Source organism: Myotis daubentonii, chromosome 1, assembly GCF_963259705.1.
Source record: "Myotis daubentonii chromosome 1, mMyoDau2.1, whole genome shotgun sequence".
Classification (NCBI taxonomy): Eukaryota; Metazoa; Chordata; class Mammalia; order Chiroptera; family Vespertilionidae; genus Myotis; species Myotis daubentonii.
Window position 1 is genome coordinate 35,301,221 of NC_081840.1, and position 22,479 is coordinate 35,323,699.

General features: G+C 42.1%; 1 protein-coding gene across 1 annotated transcript in view; it reads left to right on the forward strand.

Moving 5' to 3' along the window:
• Positions 1–5,765: 5,765 nt before the first annotated feature.
• The window catches only part of SLC35F4 (solute carrier family 35 member F4), a 172,649-nt gene continuing 155,935 nt past the window's right edge, over positions 5,766–22,479 (forward strand). Inside the window, exon 1 of the mRNA XM_059695074.1 lies at positions 5,766–6,147. Within this exon, the coding sequence (XP_059551057.1) occupies positions 6,045–6,147 (103 nt within the window). The 5' untranslated portion in view covers positions 5,766–6,044. The remainder of the gene's footprint in view (positions 6,148–22,479) is intronic.

A 22,479-nucleotide genomic window follows, 5' to 3' on the forward strand; every position in this document is an offset into this window, starting at 1 on the left:
ATCTTGAATGTTGATGGTCGTCCTGTCAGAAAGAGAATTCCTAGTGTCATGTATCAGCTCTGGCCGGGATAAGATAATTGTTTCGTTCAGAACTAGGATCAGTCACATGGCCCTCACATAACCACAAGGGGGCAGGAGGTGCAATCCCGTGGTCTGCCTAAACTGCGGGAGAAACGTAAATGCATATGGCCACCACAGCAGGTTGGCATTTTAAAAAAATCTTTATTGTTGAAAGTATTACATATGTCCCCTTCCTCCCCCTATTGACCCCTTCTACTTCACTCCACAGCCCACCCCAGGCCTTCACCACCTATGTCCATGGGTTATGCATACAAATTTTAGTTGATCTCTCCCTACCCACTCATCCACCTCCACCTTCCCTCTGAGATTTACAGGTTGGCATTTTTAACAGGTAACGTTACAGAAGCCTTGCATGATAACAATATGCAGTAGGTTTGAGGTTGCGAGCGCATGGCGTTTTTAGATGTTTAAATTATAGTCTTATTTGTAAAATGAATATACAGCTGGTTTGAATGTATAATCACCAACAAACAGGGCTGCTCAAAAAGGTTATAAAATCTTTACTAGCTTTATATGCTATGAATCTTACTCTGAGTCCCTGTCCCTCATAGGAATAGTGGGAAATTCAATCTCAGTATTTCCGGGACCCTCTGCTGCAGGGCTGTGCAGTCAGGATCTTCAGCTAAGCTCAAGCATCATGGAGACGTTCTGGCCTTGAGACCCCTGGTCTCTATTGAGATGTACACTAGTCAGGCTCACATTCCACCCCTCTGGGCCGGTGGCTCTGCTGCCTGTGGGCCAACATGAGGGCACCAGAATCTCTGCTGAGGTTGGGAACCCAGGGTAATGGCTCAGTCTCCCCCAGGACACCACACTGTGATCCCTCTGAGGCCACTCCACTTCTCTGGGACACCGTCATCTAGCAAGTCCTTCCCATGCCTGGGGACCAACAGCCATTGTCCCATTCTCAGTTTGAAGCAAACTCTCTATGCTCTCAGGTCTTCTCAGAGGGAAGAACTGCTGACCCTCAGCAGCTTCTCTTTCCACAAAACCCTTAAATTGTGCAGCTCACCTGTCTCATTGGCCTGCCAATGTGGTTCCAAGATCTGCCTCAAGTGATTATTGCCATGGTTGAAAGGATTAAAGGAGACTTTCTAAAGTGATTGCCACAAAGAAATCCCTAGTAATGTGAATGAAGTGTTAAAGTGTGAATTAACTTTAGTAATAAATAATGGTCAGGGCAGAGGTGGAGTGGGAGAAGAAACGAATTTTTGTTGTGTACCTACTATATGCCAGACCTTGGTAAGGTATTTTCATATATTATCTCACTTAACCACCACAACAACACTGTTATGAAGAGAGTATGAGCCCATTCTACAGAGGAGAAAACTGAAGCTCAGAGAGTTCTGTGCATGCATAAATCAAAACAATAATGATAGCTAGCTTTTATGAAGCTTATTATATGCCAACCAGGGTTGTAAGCTCTTTATGAATATAAACTCATTTAATCTTCACAATAGTTCCATGAGGTAGGTACAATAGCTACAATATTCCTATTTTACAGATGAGAAAACGGAATCATAGAAAGTTCAGGAGACTTACCCAAGGGCATACCCCTAGAAAATGGTGAGATTTGACCCCAGGCAGAGTGGCTCTAAAGTTTATGATCTAAATCACTGTGTTATATGACTGAAGGAGAGGGAGGAGGAGAAGAAAAGAGAAGGGAATTACAGAGGGAGGTCGGCAAGAGAGAGAGAGAGACAGAGAAAGAGATAAAGAGAGAGGTTGAGGTTATAAATAATTTCTAGAATTTGAGTGTAGTCTTTGAAATTAAGACTTTCTCCAAAGAAGTTCAATGCATTTCCAGAGCTGGGCCTCAGAAACAGTACTCAAATGAAGTCTGACTTCTTAGATACTGAGTGCTGAGCTCCCAGCCCCTTTCAGTCCTACCATGAGCTGAAAGGTAAATTAATAACAACACCTACCATTGCCTAAGGTAGGGATCAAAAAGCAGTGTCAGCATTCCACGTGGGCAGCTGGTTACTTGGCGGTTGAATACCCAGAATGGCTTTCCTGAAAGTGGAATATGAAGACCACGTGTTTCTTTTTTTCTTCCAAGATGTCAGTGCTTATCACCTTGTTGGCTAGGTGCCAGATGCTTTTAAACACCAACTGTGCAAACTACGTGGGGTCGACTCTTTATAAATAGTGTTGATGATTGTACAAAGCAAAACCTGGCCCTTTGGTATTAAAGCTTAAAAATTCTTGGCTCTCCAAACAGCCAAGTTCCTCTTGGCTCAAGGAGGGAGGTGCATTATATTAGTTTCCCAGAGGGGAAAAAAAGGTCATATTATCTTCTTTCAGCATCTTTCATTGGTAACTCCAAACAGGTGGTTGAAAAGACTCAATCCCCAGATTTTCTGACTCATAGCTGCTAATCAAAGTAAGGAAGACTAGATTGCATGGATCTTATTTTACTAACCCTTCCAAAGTATAAAGGCGATGTGGTATCCTACAACAGACTATCTATCCTGGAATAGAATTTATACCCAGTGATCATATTTAGTTTCTAATGTTATTACTTGGTATAGTTTTTTTCAGCATCAGACACAAGTACTGTGACTATCACATGAGCTATTTTATAAATGATTTGGCATTTTTTTACCACACAAATAGCTCAGTTCTGTATACTCAGTATAAATATCTAATCTGACTAGAACAGACTATCAAAATAAATATGGTCCAGATAGCAAAAGTCCCTTGAAATCACAGACAGCTGCCCAGTGCTTACTGTATTAAAAATATTCCTGTGAAGTTGCATATAAACCAAATTTTTGTAGGTCAAGTTATGATTTATGTAGGAAATTGATTTACTGTTTGATTTACTAGGGAAACTGGCCATGCGACTCTGGCTACTATAGGGAACCATTTTGTTAATCAAATAACTACCTTCACTCTTCATTTGTTTAATTATATTTTTCCTTATTTTTCAGGGTAGGTTTGAGGCATATTAATAATTTACATTTTGTAAACTGGAATTTTTGTATTTGCACTTGTCAAAACTGGTAGACTGAGGCAAACATATAAAAATGTTTTTTAAAATTCTCCCCTCAAAACACTTTCTATAATTTTTAATCTAAAATGACATTTGAAAGGCTAAAAACACTTTTATCAAATGTACCAAAGAGTCCTCATCACTAACAGAAACTTGCTTTTTAACATATAATTGTAGAATTTCTATTTCATTAAAAAAAAAAAGTGTGCCCTAGAGCTGTCAGAGGGGAGATGGGTGAGGGTTGGGTGAGAAGGGTGAAGGGATTAAGCAAGAAAAAAAGAGGAAGACTCATGCAGACAACAATAGGGCGATTCCCAAAGGGGATGGGGGTGGGGAGAGGTAAAGAGGGTGAAGGGAATAAATGGTGACGGAAGACTTGACTTGGGGTGGTAAACACCCAATACAATATACAGAGGATGTGTTGTAGAATTGTATAACCTGAAATCTATATAATTTTATTAACCGATGTCACCCCAATAAATTCAATGAAAAATAAGAAAAAAAGTGTGTCCTAGAGTATAGCATCTGCTTTGAATTTACTGTTTTAGTCACCCTATTATAGATGATTACAGAGACATTTGCAAATGCTCTGCCATTTTAAAATTAATTTTCTAGGTCGGTCTGAGAATTTTTATAATTTCTTTTAGAAACATAAACTCTCATGGGTATAATATTTACTGTACTTAAAAATATGTTGAATTTGCTGTTTGTGTGAATGAAATCCAGTTAAATACATTTCCACTTACTCTGGAAATTTCTGTAAACAAAGCAAAACTTGGGAAGGAAGCAAGAACTTATATAACAAGTATAATTTAGAATTTACATATCTTAATTATGGTAAGATAAATTATAAACATTAATAGGACAAAGCCACTTGTCTTTAAAGTCTCTGTATATTTATATTCCTGTTACATTAGAAGGCTTTTGCTTAAATTTTTAAAAAAATTTTTTCTTATTGAATTTATATATTAATATGCTACTGATTATGATGTTATTAAAACACATATTAGATGTAATATAGGCAAATTTGTTTTACAGAAACTAAATAAAAAAGACATCGATTAATGGGATCAACCCATTTTACCATGTACAATGCATACATTTTATATAAGTTTTGCCACAGAAATAAAAATAATAGAAGTTTGCTGAGAAAATTGCTTCCGGGGGCGGGGGGGGGCAGGCAGTGGAAATGTAGAGGCATTATCCTTTCATTTTTGCTCTAAATGCTCAGCTCCTCACCATTGCATAGAGTTGCTTTTTCCTTTAACTTTATTTTGACCTTTTACTTCCTTCGACCCTTCCATCTTTCCTAGCCCAGAAGGCAGGTGTGGGAGGAAATTGGTTTCATTATGACCTTTCTCCCAGGCACAATTGTCTCACAATCACTCCACTTTCAGGAATCTGTGCTAGGCTTTGTGTCCGGATGAAAACCCTCAACACATTGTGAAATGTAATACTGCATTTTATTTATTTATTTATTTATTCCCCCTCCCCCTTGGCCTCTCCCAGCCCATGTAATACTGCATTTTTACATGTTTACACCTACTCATCTTTTTAAAAAGTTTGCATATTTCTTCCCTCTGAAGGACCCACACACAATATGGAAAATGCTTGAAGGCAGAATGGTGTGATAGATTCATTGGCGGTTTCGGAGGGGACACTGAAGACCACATGCTTTTATCCCCCCCCCTCCCCCCTTTAGAAATGTGAAATCTGGCAGGGATGTCTGCAGCTGGCTCTGGATGGAAGGTGCACATAATGACCTCTAAGCTGATGAGCTGACACCCCACCCCACCCCACACCCTCACACACCTTTAGTTTCTGAGATGAACCGCTGAAGATTATTTTTCAGGAGCTGTGACTGCAAACCACGAATGCAGAAATCATCCCACTGCTCTCTGACTAGCGCTAGCCGGTGGGTCTCGTGCCAAAGCAGAGTCACAGCCAGGGGAGGAGGGGCGGGTGCTCACTCTGAGCACGGCCTCAAGGACGTTCTAGACTCGGATGGAAAGTGTGGAGGCTGTAGCTAAAACTTTCCCCGGCCCAGAGAGTCACAGTTAGAAGGGCTTCCGCCTGATTGTTCCGCAGTAAAGAAGAGAATCGTCTCTCCTCGGGGCCTTTGGAATGGCAAAATAAACGTGCCGTGCGCGCAGGCAGCTGCGTCTCCTGAGCCTGAGACGTTTCCGTTGGGAGGATGGAAGGCCCCTGGCCCGGACCGTCAGACCGTCCTGGTGGCTTGATCTCTAAAGTCCTTGTGTCCGTAACACCTGGATAACCACTCCATGCACCACCTGCTGGGCCTCATTTTCTTTTCATGCCCTACAAGAAGACGCTGTCTTTTGGGCAAGTTTCAAGAACTGATGAACGCCCGGGGTGTAGACATTAATCTTGCACATCAGCCTGGCCCAGATGGTGTAGGCGCCCCCGGGATCACCTCTCCGAGCGACAGTGTGCATCTCTCCCATGAACAGCCCTTTCCCCACTTGAATCTCTCTCCGCCCCCGCCCCCGACCCCACCCCTCCCCGCTGAGGCCCTGCCACCATCTCACCCTCCCCTTTTCCACTCCCCTGGACCAAACATCCCTCAGTCAGGTGGGTCGGGGGATGTCTTCTCTTCCGGGAAGGGGCGCAAAATGGTTAATGATGAGAGGCGGAGGCCCGGTGGGGCGCCCACACCCGCCCGGCCGCGGTGGGCGTCGGAGGTGAGGGGGCGCTGTTCGGGCAGCGATGCGCCGGGCGGCGGGCGGGAGAGCTGCCAGGCTGACGGAGAGGACGGCCGGAGTGGGGGCCGCCGCCGCCGCTGTGATGCGGAGCCGGTGCTGCGCCGGGCGGTGCAGTCAGAGCCCGGGCGCCAGAGCACCAGCTGCAACCTCGGCACCGGAGGCGGCGGCGGCACCTGCGCCAGCTCCCGGGCCCCGCGCTGCCCTCTCCGCCCCGCCAAGCCCGGGGCTGCCGCCCGGCGCTCTCTATGGATGTCAAGGCGGCCCCCAACGGGGTGGCCACCATCGAGGACCGGATCTTGCGAATCACTGGCTACTATGGCTACTATCCGGGTTACTCCAGCCAGAAAAGTAAGACGCCGTGGGGCTGCCCTGCTCGAGGCGCGGGGAGGGGTGGGAGGCGGCAGGGAGCGCCGTCCGGACACCTGCAGCCTTGCTGTGCCGCGGTTGCCACCCTCCTGGCCGCCGGGCCCCGGGGTGAACCGTATGTGCGCTGTCCTCGGTGCTGAACCATGGAAGGGACCTGGGGCTCCGTCGTTTGCTCCTAGGAGTTTGCAAACAGTCGCAGCCTTCGGGGCAGAGGCGCGGAGGGGACCCGGTGAGCTCTCTAGACGGCCGTCGGCCCTTCACCCCTGGCTTATTTACGACCCGCGGAGATGAACATGGCTGTTTACTTAGCGGGAAGTCAGCCCTTGGAGCTGTATTCTCCGAAAGCCCCTACTGGGTGCCGGGCTGCGGGCGGGGTGCCTGGTACGCAGGTGGATAGGTTCGGGGGTGGAGCCAGCCAGGCGGCGGGTCCAGACTTGGGTTCTGGCGCCCGCTGGGTCAGCCTGCTCTCTCCGGCTGCGGAGCGCGGGAATTACTCCGGTTAAAACGCCTTTGGGGGGGTCTCTATCCTGGGCAGAGAAAGAACCCGCTCATGTCTCGGAGTCCAGAGTCCCGGAGCTGGGAGCCAGAGACCCGGGCACACAACGGAGGCGGGGGCGGGGGCGGGTGGAGGCGGGACAGGGCCACCCGCCCGCGCTGCCCTCCGCACGTCGCGGCTTCCTCTGAGCCCCATTCTGTTCGGTACCCACTCTCTTCTGGCTAAACAGGTCCTGCGACGCGGGTGCTTTCCCGGTTCCGAAGCAGTTTTGAAGGGAGGGAGATGAGGTGCGCTCTACTCCGGCCCCCTCCCCCAACACACAAACCCACTGGCTGTATGTACTGGGATTAGTTCTGCCAAGCGACCGAATTGGAGCTCGCTTTTTGTTTCTCTCTTGGGGGAGTAAGCTGCGGCTTAATTCCCATGCAAGTGGGGTTTCACTTTTTCTCTATCAGTGCATTTCTGTCGCAATGGATGGAGCTTAATTTATGTTTTTGCTTATTTTTAACCAGAAGGCTTGGAAGCTCCTGGAAGCATTTCTGATTTGTATTTTTCTGTGACATTTTGGGGTACAAGCAACATTGCAGTGCATCGGAAGCAGACAGACCTTGACACATAACCAGAAAACACTTTTTTTCCATGTAACTTTCTCCCCCACTATGCCCCATCTCTATTGAATAATAATTCTAGAGCTTTCTTCCATGGGCTGTCTTTACACAGATATTTTCTATTTTAATATTTCATTTGGCTTCAGGAAAGGCCTATCGGATTTGGATGGTTTCTGTCTAGCTGTTTTTAGCATTAGAGGCTTACATTATTCATTTTCCTACAAAAGTAATTATATAGTGTTAGAATTTTCTGGAAAGAAAATAACATGCTGTGGAATGCGGTTTGAAGTCTTTGTACTATAGTCTCAAAAACTCATTTTTTCCCCCTGTTGGCAAAGGGTTTCTTTTTGAACCCTAGACACTTAAGTGAAGGCACTAGGATACCATGTGGAGGTTCTGTAGATGTCACCCATGAATATTTTAATTAGGAACCATGGATTTTGGCTTCTTAGAGAATGTAGAAGCTATCTGTGAAATTACAAGACTCAGGGTAGCATATTGTTATGATTTGTATAACAATGGAACTTTGGTTAATAAAGAACAAACAAAAAAGGATACTGGAAAAGTGACATTTTAAATAAAGACATGTTCATATTACCTTTTCGTACTTGCTGAAATAGGGACACAGTGTTCCATTTGCCCTACAGTAACAAGACAAAAAGAGGGATGGGCATTGGCCAAGACAGTAACCGAAGCTAAAAGGGATAAAGATGCATTTGGCATAGTTACTTGGGACGGGCACTTAACCTAAGTTCAGGCCACGGAGTTCAAACAGTGAAGGCAGAGAAACTCACAAGGAGCGAGAATTGCATGATAGTCACATGACTTTCAGGTTTCTTATGCTTTCAGAGGTAGAAAGAGATTGCCATTTTGCACCGTGAAAGAATAGGAGAGGAGAGAACTGGAAGAAGGCCACGCAGCCGAGCACCATGAAATAACCGAGCCTTTAATTCAGGCTTTAACTAGTAAACAAACACAGTGAAGCAAACCAGTACAATATGGTCAACTGATTTAGCTATTCCCAGGAATGATCAACAGCTTGGGAGATGTCTGTGGGGATATATTTATGAAAACACTGTGGAGAGGAATATATAATATGTAAAGGCAAGGTGACTTTCCGGTTTTCTGACTGCTCGTGTATGAGGCCTTAAAGATGGGATGCTCTCCTGATATCCATGCTGTTTACCTTTTTAGAAGTAGGTGGGGACTCACCTGAGAATATGTATCAATGATCAGCTGTGTGTTAGTGCATCCGGATGCCACCCCTGCCAGTCAGGGAAATGAGTACTTGTCCAGAACAAATTCTAGTAGTCAGGCTGATATAAATTACATATATTTTATTCTGATCCATATAAATGGTACGGAGATGATTAAAGCACTTGTCTAGCCTGGAGTTACTTATGGTCTGCTAAGGGAAATAGATCCTTCCTTCAACAGGTGTTAATTGAGCACCTCCTATATGCCAGGAATACATCAGTGAACAAAGCAGACAAAAGCATTTTCCTTTTTAGAGCTTAAGCTCTAGTGGGAGCAGACAGGCAAATAACAAACAAATTATCCAGTATATTTCAAGGTGTAGCTGCTTTAAAAAACGACACCAGGGTAAAAAGTATGAAAAAATTCTGAAGGGGGTATTGAATGTAGCAATTTTAAATAAGATGGTACTATAAGGCCTCACTGAGGAGGACACAATTGAGCAAAGACCTGAAGGATGCGAGGGAGTTAGCCATGTGGGCATCGGGAAGGTGACGTTTCAGGCAGAAGGAACAGCCAGTGCAAAGCTCCAAGGTGGAGGATACCTGACATGCCAGAGAACGAGCAAGGAGGCCTGCACGGATGAAATGGGGTGAACAATTGGGGAAGTGGTTGGAGATGAGGTCACTATGGATACAGGGACTTAGATGAAGTAGGGCCCTACAGGCATTGTAAGTCCTTTGGCTTGTAAGTCTTTGCAGGGTTTTGACAGAGGAGTGATGTGACTGGACTTATCTTTCAAAAGGACCCATTTGCTCTACTGGGGAAGGGGTGGAAGCAGAGAGACTAGTTAGTATGTTTTTGTATGTTAGTATGTATTACTTGGGTGAAAGATGATCATAGTTTGAATCTGAGTGATAGCAGTAGAGGTGGTCAGATTCTGGATGTACTTGAAATTAGAGCCAATAGAGTTTCCTGATGGATCGGATATGGTATCTGCAAGAAAGAGAGGAGTAGAAAGTGATCCCATCTTTTCTGATTGGACCAAGTTTGAGTTGCCAGTGGCTGCAGTGTGGAAGGCTTCAGAATAGAGAAGTTTAGGGGGTTAGAAGCTAAGGATATCATTGATAACATTTTGGGAAGGTTAAGTGTAGTTGGAGATGTTGAATAAGCCTGGAGATGTCGGAATGGAGATATAAAGTAGAGATTTTCCAGCATTTGGATGCTATCTAAAGCCTAAGGCTGATGAGATCTCCAAGAAATGAATGACACAGAGAAGAGAAGAAGAGCAAGAACTGACTTGAGGGGCACTCAGACATTGAGAGATTGGGGAGAAGAGGGGAATCATTAAAGGAGACCAAGAAGGAGCTCCCAGGGAGGTAGGAGGAAAACCAGGAGCTGTGATACCCTAGGAGCCAGAGAAGGGTTTCAGAGGGAAGGAGTTAGCTGAGACCTTGAGCTGAGTGCAGAAAGGTCAAGTAAAATGAAGACTGATAACTGACCATGGATTTGGCAATGGGGTGTCATTGGCTACCTTGACAGAGCAGGTAAAGTAGTATAACATGGATTACAATGTGTTTAGAGATAATTAGAGGAAGGAATTGGAAATGTGAGCGTAGACAACTCTTCAAGGGTTTTTGTGCAAAGGGGAACAGGAAGAAATGAGGATAGTAATGTTAATAAGGTTTTTGTTTTTAAATGGCAGATATAACAGCATATTTGCATGCATGTGAGAATGATTCAATAGAGAAAGAAAACTAGTGATATTGGAGAGAGAGGGTATCACATTTAGTGCACAAGGGAAGGGACATTGCTTTACTTTAGATGGATATAGGGCAGAGTGTGTGGGTGCAGGTTCTGGAAGATGGATAGCTGAGATGGTGGGAGTCTGTTGAGGTTTTCTTCTTGTTGCTTTAGTTTTCTCCAAATAGAAAGCAAGGTCATCTACTGAGAATGAGCATTTGGGAAGTTGTGATAGGGGTTGGAGGAGAGAGAAGGCGTGAATAGTTAACTAAGGAGAGTGTACAAACTGAGGAAGTACAGTAAGCTTATCTGGCTGCCTTAAAGAGCCCACTTAAAAGTTTCTGGTCACAAATTTAAAGTGAAACTAGCCACTAGGTTGCTGTATTCACTGACACAGTGTAGGCATGGAGCAAGTGAAGAGAAAGATTTAACTAGAGTTTCAGGAGGTTGTGAATGTATGTAAGAAGGATATTATTATAATGATTGACCACAGAATTTAAAGCTGGTAAGTAAAGAAGAGAGGAAATAAAGGTGACTGGGGAAAGTGAAAAGTGGTAGGATCAATAGATTGGAAATCTCTGTGGGATCAAAGGCTAGTGGAATTTAGCTGAAAGAAAAGGGGTAGTGGTTAAAAAACACAAGAGGGTTGTATACTATAAGAAGTCATTTCCTTAACTCAAGTCAAAGGATAAATCCATTTTGTTTTATTGTATTCCATTATCGATATATTTGGGGTGAGCCTTCTTTTTGTGTTTGTATAGGAGGCGGTATATTGTGTAATAAACTAAGCCATAGTGGTTAGGAAATTGATTCTAGTCTTAAACCATCCAACAACTGGCTCTGAGACCTGGGACACTTCTTCTGGTAGACATCAGTTTCCTTGTCTATAAAAAAGAGGGTAAAGTCCCTGTCTCAGAGCAGCCATGCAGCAGGTCAGCTTTGACAGCCTTCACAACATCTCACCTTGTGCGGAAGAGTCATACCCAGTAAACTCTAGTAGTATGTTGCCTCTGCGCACTCTACCTTTTATCTCAGATGGTGGCCAGTTGCCTCTCTGTTTTATGTCAGCCTTCTGTTCTTTCTATTCCCCATTAAGTGACCAGGTTCTGTGGTTGTTTCCTATTGGTAGTTGCATAGTTATGGTAAAACCTTCTCTCCTTGCACTGATCCTATCTTTGACCATCTCATGTCCCAAAAGAACTCTACTAACTTCTGGCTCCTGTGGCTCTCTGAGTTCGCTAACGGCTGCTATGGCTTACCATTTCCCAAGGTTCCAGCTTCAGCCGTCTCTTCTCACTCTTTCCTTTCCCTGAGCGAGCTCATTCAGTCCCATGCTTTACCATCTTCCATGTGTCTGTATTTCTAGATCCACTTTTTCTGCATTTCAAGCTACCTACTAGAATTCCAACCTGGATGTCCTCCAGGTATGTCACACATAAAACTAAACTTATCATCCTGTTCTTAAATGTGCCTTTTCCTCATTGTTATGTTTCTTAGCTTCTAATATCTATATCCAACCAATTGCCCAGAAACCTGGAGTTATCCTCAAATTCTACCCTTTCCCCATACCCCATATTCCCTTAACTGTACTATATCTATCCTACCCCAAATAAATGCTTTCTGTCACTATTGTGACTGCTTTAGTTCTATCCATCACATCTCAAATTCTTCTAATCCAGTGTGCACACCTTAACAACATTTAATTCCCTAGAATGCAAATCTGCTCACCTCATTTTCCTGATCAATTGCCTGAAATAAATTTTCATTTTCTGTGGAATGAAGTCCAAACTTTTGAGCACACCACAATCTGAGTCCATCTTACATTGTTTTATTTTAGTACACATTCCCTGCCTCCCTTCCCTCTAATTTCCAAAGTAATGCATGCTTAGTGCAGAAAATCTGGAAGGCAGAGAAGCAAAAAGAGATTAAAATAAAATTACACATAATTTCACCACCCAGAGGTGATCAGTGTTAACATTTTGGTTAACACTATCCTTTTCTATATAGACACATGCAAATGCTTTTTATTTCATACTGAACATTTCTCTTGTTGGTCTATATAACAACAATGTATGCATAGTCTTTCATATATTTAAACACTTTAATAAACTTAAGTTAATGAATTTTTAGTCCATTTTTCCTTCTTAATTTCATATCCCATGTGTTCCCCTCCCCTGCTCCCAACCCTGAACATAGTCTCATTAAGCAGCTCATTGTCCCCAATGTATTATGACCCCCCAATGACTCCCTCTCCTGTTTCCTTCATCACACTCTGGAAAGCTCCTATTTATCTCTAAAGGTTGAATTTGAATGGGCTGGCCTCTGTAAAGCTTCCCAATTGCCCCAGGCTGGGCTAATCCTCTCTGCCTGCTTCTGCAATACTGTGTCCTCACCTCTGCTCCAGCGTTTAGCACACTATTTTGGGCTGTTTGCACCAGGCAACCTCACCCACAGAGCTGGGGCGGGCAAGGACTTATCTTTACTCATTGATTTTTCTCTTAGGGGAAGTGACTAGTACATTCTGGGTGTTCAATAAAGTTTATTGTACTAGTGATGAAGGATTACAGTTGCCTCTGAAGAAATTGGAGAGCTAATTATTTTCACACAGAAAAAAAGAGTACAGGAGGGTAGAGATCGGAGGAAAATAAAAAAAGTTTGCTAGCTATGAATGAATCAAACAGATGTGTCTATTCAAAGAATGAGATTACATCAAATGGTATTTTATGATCACTTTACTGTTGTGGTAGTAACTTCTATATTTGTGTTTTTCCTAGCCTATATAATAAAAGGGTAATATGCAAATTGACCTTAACGGCAGAACAAACAGAACGACCACTGGACCAGTCACTGTGAGGCACACTGACCACCACTCAGTCTCTTCCCCTGGCCGGCAGGCTCAGATCGCCTCATGGCCACCCGCTGCAGGGGCAGGGCCTGCAAGTGGGTGGGAACAGCCGACCTCTAGGTCCCTTCCCCGGGCTGGGGCCGTCAGGCACTGATCACCTGATAGTGAATGGGGAACCAGGGTGGGTGGCGGCAGGGGGTGGGGCTGCCTTTGGGCAGCTGGGGAAGATGGCCCTGATTGCAGGCTAGGCCTAGGGACTGTACCTGCGCATGAATTCCATGCGCTGGGCCTCTAGTTTCCTTCATAATGTTTTCTGTACTTGAATGAGGGGAAAGTCAACTTTTAAAAATACAGAGTAGTGCCCTAGCTGGTTTTGCTCAGTGGATAGAGCATTGACCCGTGGACTGAAGGGTCTTGGGTTCGATTCTGGTTAAGGGCACATGCCTGGGTTGTGGGCTTGATCCCCATTAGGAGCATGCAGGAGGCAGCAGATCAATGATTCTCTCTCATCATTGATGTTTCTATCTCTCTCTCTCCCTCTCCCTTCCTCTCTGAAATCAATAAAAATATATTTTAAAAAATACAGAGTAGTATAAAGTTACTATAATTATAAGAAATAAAATGTAACCTCCCCCCTCCCTCAGAAGTGGTTATTATTGGTCTTCATGGTAACAATATTTATGTAAGCTTTAAGCATTCTAACTGGAGTAAGTTATAAAATTGTCTCTTACTGGTGAAATGAATACACCAAAGATGTCTCCAAGTTCAATTCTGTTTATACCATGATAATAAGCTTTATGCTTCTTTGTATATATAGGTAGTATTTTGTAAACAGTTATAATTACCATTAGTATGCTATATTGAGAAATCTTTATAACAAAGTTTTTAACTATGACATATTAGATCTATGTTGATCCTACATAGCATTGTACATGCTATTGATGTTGGGAAATGTGGTAGTTTCTACAATGTTAATTTTTATGAGTATTTTTCATTTAAAATGTAAATTTGCATAAAACTGGGTATTTATATTATAAAATACTACATCTACTACTAGCTAACAGGTGGGTTTAACATTAAGTTCAGATATACTTTCTTCAGACTTTTTTGAGGCCATGAGGTCTAATGCAAAGTTCACCAGACTCTGCTGTGATACTTGCTAGCCTTTTAAATTTGTGTAAGTTGATCTCTCAAATCAATAATTTTGTTCCTGGAAAATGGGAATAATAATAGTTGTTTCACAGGTCATTGGGAGGATTATGTAAGATAATGTATATAGAATGTCTGGCACAATGCCCAGTTTAATATGGAAGCTGTTATGATTACGGAGGAAACTAGTAGAATTGGTTTCATAATATCTAAGAGCCTTGCTCACTTTTTTTTCCCATATCCAATGTTGTTCTTTGAATTGTTGAAAATTGTGTTACAATAATGTGAAAGATAATTTACTAATTACTCAAGTTCACAATGGCTTTTATTTTTGGATATTGCCTTCCAGTCCTTACTCACTTCTGGCTAGTCTAGTGCTGTAACTGAAAGGGGCAGTCTTTCCTGGATTGTCCCTAGGGATAGTTTACAATTGGCTAGAGGCCATTTGTGATGAGGTTATTTCCACTGGTCCAAAAAAAACAAAAGGAGAGAAACCTAGGGACTATGGATGACAGATGGGTCTGTATGCCTGGAGATGTAGAGGGGAGTGCAGGGGTGAGGGATGTGGGAAAACGAGGTGGGGGAGAGAATGGAAGAGAAGAAGGGTAGAATCCCAATTGAAGATGGGTAGCATGGGATGGGGTGGTTAGGGTTAGATAGGATTGGGAGGACAAACAAGTGGAGAGGAAGTGAAGGCTGAAGATTAATTTGGAAATTAATTGTTCTGTTGGAAATCGTATTGTTCCTTTTATATGTGGAGTCTTAAAGGGGAAGTTTCCTGTTTAGTTATTCATATAAATAGGATATTTTATGTTCTACTTTAAAAAATACATCCTTATGTCAAAAACACATTTATATATTTTTTCATAGTCTTAAGTGTAATAGTTATAATTTTTTTAAAGATTTTAAATTGATTTTTAGAGAAGAAAGGAGAAAGAGAGGGAGAGAGAAATATCGATGTGAGAGCGAGACATTGATCGCCTCCCAACCTGGGCATGTGCCCTGACTGGGAATCAAACTGGCAACCTTTAGGTGCAGGGGCGATGACACCCAACCGACTTAGCCACACTGGCCAGGGCAATAGTTATAATTTTTTTTATGGTATAAAGTATTTAACTAACAGGTACAGAGTAATATAGATAAAAAGAGAAATATTTTTGTGACCCTAACACAGCTTATGTTATTTTGGTTCATTTCCTTCCAATCTTCCTAATGCACATATAGCTTCACTCCTTGACAAACAAGTGGAGAGGAAGTGAACTATAGAGTAGTCATAATTCTGATATGTATACAATTTTGTGCCCTGCTTCTTTTCCACTTAACATTTTAGGACAAGCATTTTCATGTCTTTTAACTTATCTGCTATGAGAGGTTGGAATTAGATTTTCCTTTCAGAGACCTTGGATTAAAAAATTTGGGCAAGCTGGTTCTCATTTATTTGAGACTAAATGAAATGGAGAGACCTGGAGTGTTAGTGAGGGCTTCTTTATTTTCTAGTCACAGGATTGCACTTGAACTTGTGTAAGCAAAAATGGAAGCCACTGGAAGGATGCTGGGGTCTCTCATAGATTTTAAGGGCAGGATAAAGAAAAATAAAGTAAGATAATCTTGGCTGGGTGGCTCAGTTGGTAGGAGTGTTGTTCCATACACCAAAAGTTGTGGGTTTGGTTCCCAGTGAGGGCATGTACCTAGGTTGTGGGTTTGATCTCTGGTTGGGATGTATATTGGAGGCAAATGATCGATATCTGTTTCTCTCTCTCTCTCTCTCTCTCTCTCTCTCTCTCTCTCTCTATCTCCCCCTTCCTCTCTCTCTAAAAAAAAGGAGGGTAAGCTTGCATAAGTTTCTAGGGGGCTGTGGTGAAAATGGGAAGCCCTTTTTCTCTGCCTCTCATCTATTTTTATGGCACATGTTCTCCATTCTTCTCTCTTGCTACAGGCTGGTTTTCTCTCTTTTCTTGTCCAAATGGTTGAAAATAGCCTCTGCCAGCAGTTCCAGTGCTTATACGTCCTTTACTCAAGAGAGCAGACAGATTGAGCAAGAGTCTGGACTTAGAAGTAAGTCCAGATTCCTGGGGAAAGGGACCTGACCCAATCTGTGTCAAGTGCACACTCTTGATCCTATTGACTGTTGCCAGAGGCTCTATCCTGTAACCATACTGACTGTGGGGGAAGAGGACATTAAGGGAGAAAAAAAATGATGGCCTGGACAAGACAGTTACCTAAATAGCTATTTGGTTCACAGAGATTTGCATAGAAAGTTTTTCATATCAAATTGTAGGCTTCCTTCAAGATTGATCTTTTCTTTCCTCTGGTCCTAATAGCCCTTAGATTGTACCCAAGAAACATGCAGTGAGGTTACAGACACTGCATTCCTGCAAACCGAGAAAATCCAAGGGCCTGTTTAGTGTATACGTCTCTAGGGAGTTCTGCTTAAAAATTACCCAGCCAGTACTGCAGCCTGCTTACTAAGTTTCATTGAAGTGCTATTGGTTACCTCAAGTTTGGAAGAACTATTTCCTTTTCTAGGTCAGATAGGGCAACACATCAGTTTCTTTAGACTGTCAAGGCTGACATTTAACATTGTATATTTGAAACAGGGATTGACATTACACTGTTCTGTAGTCTTGCATTTTATATATTTTGTCCTGGACTAAGGCCAAGATGGCAATAGTGAGGTGTCAATAACGGTTTGATGGTCCTGAAAACCAGGCTAGCGAAGAATTCTTTATCCCTGAGAAAGCTAAGATTCCTTAGGGTGTGAGAGCCTGCAGAGTTCTGCTGCTGACATCTTGCTAAGCCCCAGGTCATGTGATTTGGTGTCTCTCATGTTTGTGTTCATTCCCATGTTAAATCACAGGCATCTCAGAGGAAAGATCCAGATTGAATGAGTTGGGTGCCACATGGAGCACCATCTTCCCTCCTGAGTTACGGTGGCAGTTCTAAAGAATCCATGTACACACCTACTTCTTAGGGACTTTTAAGAATGAATATTAGAAGTTGAGAAATTTTAATTTCTTTTTTTTTATTGCTTAAAGTATTACAAAGGGTATTACATATGTGTCCTTTTTTTGAGAAATTTTAATTTCTTTTTTAAAAAATTAATTGATTTTTTTTCAGAGAGAGAGAGAGATTTACTTGCTGTTCCACCCATTCATGCATTCGTTGGTTGCTTCTTTTACGTGCCCTGACCAGAGACCAACACACAACCTTGGGGTATGGGAACGACACTTTACCAATGACCTACCAGGCCTGGCCAGGGTGAGAACTTCTAATTTATCCTTCATTTTTATAGCAATTGTGAGCACTTGAAGCGGGAGCTTCTTATCTTGCCCCTTTCTAGTCCTCATCCACATAGCAGCCTTTGTGATCTTTTAAAAGCATCAATTGAGTCCTGCCATTCCTCTTGGTTACAGACCTTAGTGACTTCCTGTGTCTCTACAGGGTCTAATATGTCCGGGTTCTTCAGGTGGCCCCGCTCTCCACGCCCTCATTATGCTTTGCTCACACTGGCAGGTGCTCCAGGCCCCTTTTCTTTCTCTGAGCTGGTTGGTGAACAAGCTCCCCTCTCTCCCTGGTGTTACCTGGCTGGCGCCTGGCCATCTCTCAGGTCTCATTTTAAGTGCCACTGCCTCAGAGAGACTTTTTTAGCTTTACACCCCTCATATCTCATGCACGTTTTTTTGTAGCACTTACTACAAATTGCAGTTGCTATTTATGTTGCTCTTTTTTGGGTAGCACTTACTACGAATTGCAATTACTAGTTAGGTTGCTTTTTGTGTCTTTCCTGCTCATTCGTCTCTTAACTCCCTAAAGGAAGGGATGGGTCTATTTTCTTCAACACCCTGTACCCAGCACACAGAACAGTGCCTATACACTCTATAAATAGTTGTTGCATGATTAAACCTTGTTAAAAATTGAGTAGACTTTTTAAAAAATCAAACACTTTGTGGGGAATATTTTTAGACTTACAGAAAAGCTGCAAAGATAATAGAGTTCCTGAATACCCTCCCCCATTTCCCCCATTTTTATCACTACGTTTCCAATGTATATTTGTCAGAACTGAGGAACTAATATTGGCACATTACCACTAATTAGCATCTGGGCTTTATTTATATGTCCCTTGTTTTCCCATTAAAGTTCTCATTCTGTTCCTGGATCCAGTCTGGGATTCTGCATTACACTTAGTTGTCACATCTCCTAAATAGGATTTTAATACATTGAACTTGAAAAGATAATTTCAATTTTATAGGAGCTTCCTGGCATAAATTTTAGGACTTGGATCAATTCACATTTGAAAATTGAACTGCTACTGTTCAAGGTGACATTGATTAAATTCATGTTTGAAATGACCTATGACTTAACATGGTAATTACATAGTATCTTAAAGGACTGTTCCATAGTATAGAACAATAATTTTTAACATTTTGGGAGACCCAGAAATCTCTGAAATCTAAATAAAACTATAAATTATATCCCCCCCATGCACATATATACCAAACATTTTTAAGCTGCTTATTTTATTACACTAGAAATTTATTACTTCACAGGAAGAGGCTATAGAATTGATAATTCCAACAAATTGTATCTGTTTATTTTATTTTATGAGGAAAGGAGCAAAATTTAATGGCAATGCCTGAAAAAATTGAAATATTTCAAAAATTTTTAACTAAAATAAACATAAACTTCAGTTTTATTCAAAAGTGAATTTTAGTAAGAACACTCTTGCAGTTTGGCCTGCATAGGAAACTGAAATTTTGGAGTGGTCTTAGGCATGGGAATATGCAGCTCATCTTTGACATCCAGTTGACTTCCACTTGATTAAAATTTTAACACCTTCTAAAAACTCTAATTTACGAGGCTATGAGGTGGCAAATAAAGTTAGAGATCCCATAACTTATTTTGCAGGAAGAGGGTGAATTTGTATCAAGAAACACCAGAATTCTCATAAATTCTTCAAGTTGAATTAATGCCACATCCTTTCACTTGTTCTCAGGTCAATGAAGTCATCTTTTAGGTGAGATCTACATCATCCTGTGCTGTCTTTGTTGGCAGAGAAAGGACGATGGAATCATGTTTCAATTTTAAGGTGGCCCATGCAGAATTAACCTTCAAATATACCCTGTAATGTATCCAGATGTCTCCAGATTGTTCATCTGCACAGGTGTTTTATGATATGCTGTCATTCTGGATCCTTATTTTTCTGAGGAGCTGAGTTTCCAAAAAACCTTGTGGTTTTCAGCTGCATAATAATAGTGACTTTAAAGTTTTTAGTGGAAAAAAGTGTCACGTTGTTATCTATAAAGTAAGCAAAGTGAAGAATCAACTTTTCCTGAATGAACTGCCTTCTAAGGATGTGCTTCCCTTTTCTCTCTGTTAAAGACACAAGATTCAACTGAGTAAATTTGAAGTTTTAACTGGTTTTATTCAGCTATTCATGAGTCAAACGACATCCTACCTAGCAACTAGAAAGGTGCTCTGAGGGATTGTACAATACAGAAGGTTTTTATAGTAAGAAGGATAGGACAAAGGAGCAACTATCAAAAGAAAATAAAGGATTATTTTTAGACCAGAACATCTTTTGGAGGGAATGGCAAGGGTTTTTATCATTTATAGTACCTCTTCTTTCTATGGAGGATGGAGAGGGCCCATGTGACAGATTACCGGTGCTTGACCAGAAAATTCCAGACTGATTAAGATTATATTTCTGGGCGAGGGCGAAACTGCAGTTAGATCAGATATTAAATCTAGGTTTGGCATCATGGGCCTTTAGCATGAGCGATGCCATTTTGGCCTGCGATGTTCCCTTTAACATCTCAAAGGTGATACAAATGCCTTCCCAAGTGTCATTCAAAGGTTTCAAGTCAGGGTTTCTGGAAAGATCTTAGCTTACAGGTAGTCAAGGAGAACAGCGCATTCTGTTCACTGGCTCTGATGGAATTGACTTTCAAGGCAACAGAAAAGGTTTCTTGAGGATCATTAACATATTTTGAGTGTCACCAAGTGCGTATGTTTAAGGTAGCAAGTTACACTGATATGCAATCTCCAGGTATAGTTTGTTAAACATTGCAACCTTTCATACCTCCTTAAAAAACCTCACAGAATGGGCATACTCTGTAGATGACATTCATACACAAATAACAGAAAATCAGAAGTTGGAAGCAGTGTGAGATATACAGTTATTTGCTAAAAGGACATAGCATAGTTGCTGAAATCTCCAATATTTGCATTAAAATTATGGCAAATGAGCAAGTTTGGGGAAATGACTTTATTTCATAAAGGCACTGATTCTATTTTTATCTCCTGCTGCTGACCACAGTCTAGTTTATCTTTTTCCAAGGCACCCTGGTTCCCAAGGTCTCTCCCGGAAGCATTTGTCTGCAAGTGAAGAATGCTCAACTTACATTGGCTTACGCAATAAGGAAATTTATCTCCTTTTATAGCAGGGAGATGAGAGGTGGGATGTCTGGCTTAAATGGCTTATGTTGTAACAAATTACTAGATTCTAACTTTTTCTTTCCTATTTTTCATCTCTTTGTTTGTGTGTTCTACTTGGTAAGATATTTTCTTAATTTTCAAACTCTTCTATTAAGTTTTTCACTTAAAGTTTCATTTAAGGTTGTAGTAGCTATCTTGTTTTCTGAATATTCCTTTAAAATTATGACATCTTATTTTTGTTTTATGGCTAGGATAGCTTCTTTTATTCCCTGAGGATTACTAATATTTTTTTTAAGTTTCATTATTTTGAAGGGGCTATTTCTTCCCAGTTACTTTTTGAAATTTAAATATTGTTGGCTAGTATTCTTGGATGATTGGTGATTTTTGTTTGTCTGTTTATATTCTAGAGTATAGGGCTCTAAAACTACTCAGAAGTGGTGAAAATGGTTGAAGAGGTCAAGAAATATGAAGGGTCTTACCCCATTTTCAAGTAAGCCCTCTAGAGTTCATGGATCCTAGCAGAAAACATGAGATTCCAGGGTCAGATACAAAGGACTTTATTACTCACAGTTAAGCAAATAGCACTAGCTTCATGCTTATGGCCCCCTTGCTCCTCAGCTACCCCAGGGACTCCCTCACTATGTAGTAGTTTTGAGTCACAGCTAAGGAATCTTGAGCTTAGGGAGTCCTAATTATTTATAACTAGAGGTCTGGTGCATGAATTTGTGCACAGGTGGTCCCTTGGCCTGGGGCCAATGGGGGCTGGCCGGCCGGGTAGGGACTGTGGGAGGGCTCCAGGGCATGTCTGGCCCTCTCGCCCAGTCCTGATCTGCTGGACCCCAGCAACAAGCTAACCTACTGGTCAGAGAATCTGCCCCCTGGTGGTCAGTGAGTGTCATAGCGATTGGTTGAGTGGCCGACCAAATAGTCGACCAACCAGTTGGACACTTAGCATATTACTCTTTTATTTTATAGGATGGCCTACAACAAACTACTCAACCTTTGCTCCAGACATTAGCAGAAAAACCTGCCTTCTGTTCTAGAGGGAGACACTATCTCGACCTTCCAAACTGTTCATCTTCAGAGTCTTGAAAAGGTAGTTCAGAAAAAAGCCCCAGATCCTGCATGAGATGTTTAGAAATGGAAGAGAGACAAATTGTCTCCCAAGAAAGGCTTGTCAAACAGCTGGGCTGTTTGCTTGGGAACCTTCAATATCATTTTCTTAACATCAGGTCACTTGGATCATAGAAAGCCTTTCTAATCTCCTGACTAGCTGCTAGCATCCTGGGAACCCAGCAGGAAAGAAGCGCTGGCACCTCAGTGAGCAGTGTGCATAGATTCACTTAATTTGGTGTGGTACCCCAACATTCAACCATTCCCAATGTCCCTGTAGAGTGTAGACCAGCCGTGGGCAAACTACGGCCCGCGGGCCGGATCTGGCCCATTTGAAACGAATAAAACTATTGAAAAAAAAGACCGTACCCTTTTATGTAATGATGTTTACTTTGAATTTATATTAGTTCACACAAACACTCCATCCATGCTTTTGTTCCGGCCCTCCGGTCCAGTTTAAGAACCCATTGTGGCCCTCGTGTCAAAAAGTTTGCCCATCCCTGGTGTAGACTCTTGTTGGGGTCGCTCCGGAGAATAGAGCACTGGCCTTGGCCAGAGTGAAGGGGGGCATAGTCAAATGCTCTACAGAGTGAGGGTGGGGATTAAGAAGCCGTTAGCCTTCGTCAACAGACTAACCAAAACCACTGATTTTAGGCTCCCTGTCCTCCCTTACAGTGGTAGCTGGTAACTTTGGAAAATTCTGTGTTGTAAATTGGACAAACATCCATTTT